The 6,000-nt window shown below is 44.2% G+C and overlaps 1 protein-coding gene across 1 annotated transcript; it reads left to right on the top strand.

Moving 5' to 3' along the window:
• LOC110437285 lies at nucleotides 229-5,864 on the top strand. The gene is made up of 5 exons (XM_021465678.1): nucleotides 229-648; nucleotides 3,006-3,290; nucleotides 3,394-3,813; nucleotides 4,740-5,141; nucleotides 5,220-5,864. Exons 1-5 carry the CDS (start codon nucleotides 229-231, stop codon nucleotides 5,781-5,783), a joined length of 2,091 nt encoding a protein of 696 aa, XP_021321353.1. The 3' UTR covers nucleotides 5,784-5,864.

Genomic DNA, 6,000 nt, shown 5'->3' with positions numbered 1-6,000 from the left:
ACGGATTCTATGGCCAAAACAAGATCAGTGGCAAAACTGTGAATTATCAGAACTATTTTTCATATTTTAAATAATTAAAACTGAATTCTAAAAACAGTTCGGATTGCGGGCACTATTTCTTTAAAGCATAGGGGCTTAAACAGAAAAGGCAAGGGCATTATATTAAATACTTTTGAACTGTTTGGATGGCGGGTTCATTACCGAAAACTGTAGGGGCTTTTTCGCAAAATGGCCAGGGCTGACCGCGTCTGGCCGGTTGACCTGCCACGCGGCGCTTCGGGACTGGCCGGTCCACGACCCGCGCCTGTGGACCGGGGCGGTGGCGGCTGGTCCACCGGTCCACCGTGGACCGGGGAGGGTCGGGCGGCCGGCCGCGACGGCGGCGCCATGGCCGCGCCAGTGAGCTCGTCGCAGCGGCTTTGCGGGGCACGGGAGGCCGTGCCGAGGGCACGAACGCGTCGCGTGCGGCGTGGCGGGTGCAGTGCGAAGGCTGGTCGCACGGAAGAGAGGCCGGGGCGAGTGGGCTTCGCGGCGGGGCGGCTCGGCGACGACGAGAACTCCGGCGACTTCAAAGCTAGGGCCTCGGGGCTTCACGAGCGCGGCTTGGTGGCGGCTAGGGTTCTAGGGACGCGTGCGGGCGGCGACAGGGTGCTATTTATAGGGGGCCGGGATCTTGGGGAGACGCGCCCGGCTCGGAAGCCGAGGCGGAGCGGCGGTGGACTCTCCCGTCCGAATCGGGCGGGAGGTTGGGGGGAAGACGGCTGACGCGCGGGGCCCGGCTGGCAGAGGCTCAGGGCAGGCTAGCAGGCGGGGCCCGCATGGCAGCGGGTGCGCGCTGCGGCGGCTGCTAGCGGGCCGAGGCGGGGCGCTGGGCCGCGGCCTAGCTGGGTGAGCCGCTAGCAGGGAGGAGAGAGGGGAGGGGGAAGCTGGGCCGAGGGAAGGGTGGCCGGCCTAGGAAGAAGATAAACTCTTTTCTTTTTATAAAAATTGATTTCTAATCTATTTTACTAAACCAATTTCAAAACCCTTTTTGAATTCAAAAACCTGAGATTATTTTGGAACTTGTTTTACTATTTTGAAATCTAAATATATTTTAGTCTAAACATATTTCTAAATTGTTTTCCAACTCGAATTTGAATTAGTTTTCAAATAGGACTTTAGGAGTTTTATTTTTCCAAAAACCAACAGGACCTAAACGTGCTCGCCAGAAATTTTGAAATTCATTTTTCTCACACCAGCTAAACAAAGCTAGGGCACAAAGCACACAACAAATAAAACACCATCCACTTAATTTAATAAAAGTTTTAAAATTTCACATTTTTCTCATTTTATAATAACAATAATTAATAAAATCTTGTAATATTTTAGAAAAAAATTTTACATCCTTATTTAATTTAGTATTTTCTAATAACAATCCAAAATTAAAAATTTTGGAGTGTTATAACCTCTTAGCCATCGAATCACTAAATGTTAGTCGACATGGCGGGGAGTAGCGCGCTGGCAAGTACGTAAACCTCAGAAGAAAAAATAATTGTCTTTTGCCCATTGAATTATTTCTCTTGGTTTTCATATTGTGACCATTAATATATTGGTTGATTGATTCATCTCCTCAACACGTGGTATAAACCTCTTCATTCATTCACTTCTTGCAAACTAGTTATAACAAGCTTTTTAGTGTAATTAGTTTTGAGAGCTTGTTTTACCTTTGCTAATTTACCTTCTCACCTAGTTAAGCACTTTAGTGTATTTAGCCTTTGAGAGCTCTTAGTGACTTACAACCTATTCGTTTGGTTGATAAGCCATGATTAAAAAAAACTATTCGCTGATTTAGTAAGAGTACTGTTAAATCGCTGACAAATTCGACAGATAATCTTAAGCAAATAAGCTATTAGCGTTTGATTGTCATAGAGTTTATAGCAACTAAAATTATCGGATAGATGCAGATGTCTAAGGGCATCCCAAACAGTTGTGCTCCCAGCTAGCTAACGTGGTGTGTTTTCCAAAGGTGAGAGATGAGCTAAAAAATCTTGTCGCTGGTAATGAATTCTTTTTTTGACAACATGGTGAAGTTAGGTCTTGTTTAGTTCACTCCAAAAACCTAAAACTTTTGAAGATTCTCCATCACATCGAATCTTGCCGCACATATACGCATTATTAAATATAGATAAAAATAAAAACTAATTACACAATTTGTCTGTAAAATCACGAGATAAATCTTTTAAGCCTCGTTACTCCATAATTAAATTTGTTAAATATATTGTTTTTCAAAAAAATTGGAACTAAACAAGATCTTAAACAAGATCTTAGTTGATAGACTCGCGCACTAAAAGTTCTGTCTCAGTAGGCGTGACCTACATCCATATATGCCGTGGGGTCCGTGATTTTCTTCTTTCTTTGGCCAGGTATTAAATCTATTTTTTTATTTTGATATTATAGCACTTTTATTTGTATTTAGTAATTATTGTTCAACTATGGACTAACTAGATTCAAAAGATTTGTCTCGCAAATTACTGGTAAATTTTACAATTAGTTATTTTTTATCTATATTTAGTGCTCTATGCATGTGGCGCAAAATTCAATATGATGAGAAATCTTGAAAAGTTTTTGAATTTTTGTTTGAACTAATGCCTTGTTTAGTTCCTAAAATTTCTTAATTTTTTTCAAAATTTCCCGTCACATCAAATCTTTAAACACATATATAAAGTATTATAATTATCAAATACAAATAAAAGGCCTTGTTTAGTTCCTAAAATTTCTCATTTTTTTCAAAATTTCCCGTCACATCAAATCTATAAACACATATATAAAGTATTATAATTATCAAATACAAATAAAAATACTACAATAACCAAATCCAAAATTTTTCAGCAAACTAAGAGCATCTCCAGCCCAACCCCCTACTTGGGCCTCTACTCTAAATTTTAGGAGTTTGGACAAAAATCCAACTCCAATGGACATTCTAGTTGGGCCCATATTTTACATGTGCCTTCAAAATTTGATATCAGGCCTCCAAATCTGGCACCCCCCTATCCCGTGGGTCCCACCCACTTTTCCCCTCCCACCGCGTGACCGCGCCTCGTCCGCGAGCGAGCGCCGCCGCGCGCTCGACCGCGCCGCGCCGGAGCACCTCGTCCACCGAAGTCGGTGCAGGAGGCTCGTCACGCCGGAGCAGGAGCTGCGACCGCGACCGCGACCGCACCGCGCTGGAGCGTCTTGTCTGCGAACGCACCGCCAAGATCTGCCACCGTGACCGCGCCGCCAAGATCCGCGAACACGCCGGAACAGGAGCAGTACGTATAGTCCTATTCCCTTCATGCTAGCAGCGGTGGCCGGCGACGCACGCAAGCAAGCAAAGCTAAACAAAGAAACTGATGCTGTTGCTGCTCCCTGCAGGTTCCTCTCCCATGGACGGCGGCGCGTCCCATGGAATCCCCGGAGGCGGGCTGCCTCCCCGTCCGGCGTTGGCTCCCACGCGACGTCGTGCATTCATCGCGCCGCATCCCCGTCCTACCTCGGCTCCTGTCGACACCAACCTGTCTCGTACCCAAGAACGTCCATCTCCCAGCGGTGGCGGCAGCAGGATGCCTTCTCCCGGCGGGCGGCGGCGGCAGCGGCTTACCTCCTCGGCTCTGCAACGACCCGCCTCGACTCGGCCCTCGCGCATTGACCTTCATGGAGCCTCACTCCAACACCTGGGACGCCAACAGCAGCATATGGGACGCCGGCAGCACCACATCATCACCAGCACAAGCACATGTCTACGAGGTTGCCGACGACGACTTCAGCCAGATTCATTGGACGCCTGAGTACTCGGTGAGTTGTGCTAATTTCATTCCCAAGATACATGGACAAAGCAACAAGCAGCCAAGAGTATCTATCTTGAGAAATACTGTTGGTTTCTTATTACTACTTTCAATTCCTATCTTACTTTTATATCAATTTAGTTCTATAGCAACATATGCTTGTTTCAGACTTTGAGCTTGTTTCAGACTTTGAGCTGTCTATACCTTTCATGGTAGTTTCTTTTGAAAATGAAGATCCAAGATTTTTTTGTTCTATGGTAGTTTCTGCAACAGTCCAGGATTACACTACTTTGGCACATTCCAGGATTACACTACTTTGCATGCTGCACTTTTTAATTTGTGAGACTGTTTAGTGGTATATCTTTTGTTGTTCAGTGCAGGCATACATTGTTTCTAACTTTCTATATGCCTTAGATTTTCGCTGCACAAGTCCACTTGCTTTATCTGCCTTTGGTAATTCCCTAGAGGTGATGTTCTATGCTATTTCTGAAAACTGCATTTGTTCCATCTAAACCTGGCTCATTGAACTGCATTTGTTCCCTCTAAATCTGGAAACCAACCAACCCAAATTCATGGTAAGCACTTGATTTCAATCTGTGCAACTAGGTGATTTCCAGGGCTGCAAGTAGTTCAAATTTCTCCTGTGATACTCCTATGATACTTGGATATTATATTTTCCTCACTCTGCATTAGTTAAATGATGGGATCTTTGGGTGGTTTTTCTGCTCAATCACAGCTGCTCTATGGACGTTTCTGCCAAGTGCTATTATTAATATTACCTTATGTTTAAGTGTTTGAACCATGTATTGTTCTCAAGTGCTCTGTCTTGAGCATTTTTAAGCTGCATATTCATTTTCCATACAGATACATGTATCTTATAAGCATTTTATTATGGGATATAATCTAACACTCATATTTTTGTATACTTCTTTGCAGCAAGCAAGGGCTTCAAGTGAACCACTAAGTGGATATTACTCAAATATGTTGACACCAGGAGTTGATGGTGATTTGGAATTGCCAAGGCAGCAGGATACCACTCCAAGTACTGGTGGCAAATCCAAGCGAGGCAGCAACTACAGTAATCTTGAAGATATCCAACTTTGCAAATCTTGGATTAATATCAGCAATGATCCTATCATAGGCAATCAGCAGTCAGAAAAAACTTATTGGGAGAGGATCGCTAATCATTTCCACACGAACAGGGACTTTGACTCCGATAGGACTCCCAATTCACTTGAGCACCGCTTTGGGATCATACTAAAGGAGTGCATGAAATTCCATGGCTACTACGAGGAGGTCGAGCGTCGTCATCCAAGTGGCATTCCATACCAAGAGCATGTAATTGTTCTTGCACTTGGTTCATCCATTATCTTGTCATTGCTATATATCTAATCATGCACTTGATCTTTGTTGCAGCTGCTTGAAGCCCAAGCAAGGTATGCCAGAAAATCCAACGGCAAAAATTGTCAATTCGAACATTGCTGGCTCACATTGAGGCACACTCAGAAGTTTGAATCAACGCTTCAAGGCAACAAGGGGCCAGCCAAGTCCAAAGAGGTCAACTTCTCGGTAAGAAGTGAACAAGAGGACGATGACTCAACCACCCAAGGCCAACAGAGCTCCTCACTCCCTTCAGCTAAGAAAGCCCGACCTCCAGGTAGAAGGCAATCCAAAGAGAAGCTGAAAAACAATGAAGGAGATGACGAGTATAAGGAAATGATGCAAAAACTGATGGTAATAAAGGCCGAGGAACATATGATGAAGAAAGATAGGTGGGAGAAGGATATGATGGTTGAGCAGCGTAGGCTTCGGATAGATGAGGAGCGACTGCAGTGGGAGCAGGAACAAAAGATCATGTTTTGTGATGTGACCACCATGGATGATGATCAAAGGGCATATGTCAAGGCGAAGAGGGCGAAGATTGTCAAGGCGATGAGTGCTAGTGTAGGCGAGACGGCTAGTGGTGAGAGTGCAGTGTAGGTTTTTGTAAACATACATTTGCCATGTTCAGGCAGTTCAATTATGAGTTATTAGTTGAAGGACTTTGTAAACACTTGCTATTTCCAGTATATCTGTACTTGACAGCTGGTTTATTCACAGCTGGTTTATATTATGAGTTTAGTTGACTTATGAACAGTTTTGGCTTTGTGCATCTTCTGTACTGTAGTATGTCTTTGTTCAGTGAAGTTGATAGTGT

The sequence above is a fragment of the Sorghum bicolor genome, chromosome 7 (genome assembly GCF_000003195.3).
Source record: "Sorghum bicolor cultivar BTx623 chromosome 7, Sorghum_bicolor_NCBIv3, whole genome shotgun sequence".
NCBI lineage: Eukaryota > Viridiplantae > Streptophyta > Magnoliopsida > Poales > Poaceae > Sorghum > Sorghum bicolor.
This window is presented reverse-complemented; position numbering and strand designations above follow the sequence as displayed.

Coding starts and splice junctions, on each gene's coding strand:
- LOC110437285 (XM_021465678.1), top strand. CDS start 229: ATGGCCAGGGCTGACCGCGTCTGGCCGGTTGACCTGCCACGCGGCGCT. Junction 3,291..3,393: donor AACACGCCGGAACAGGAGCA/GTACGTATAGTC, acceptor TGCTCCCTGCAG/GTTCCTCTCCCATGGACGGC. Junction 3,814..4,739: donor ATTGGACGCCTGAGTACTCG/GTGAGTTGTGCT, acceptor ACTTCTTTGCAG/CAAGCAAGGGCTTCAAGTGA.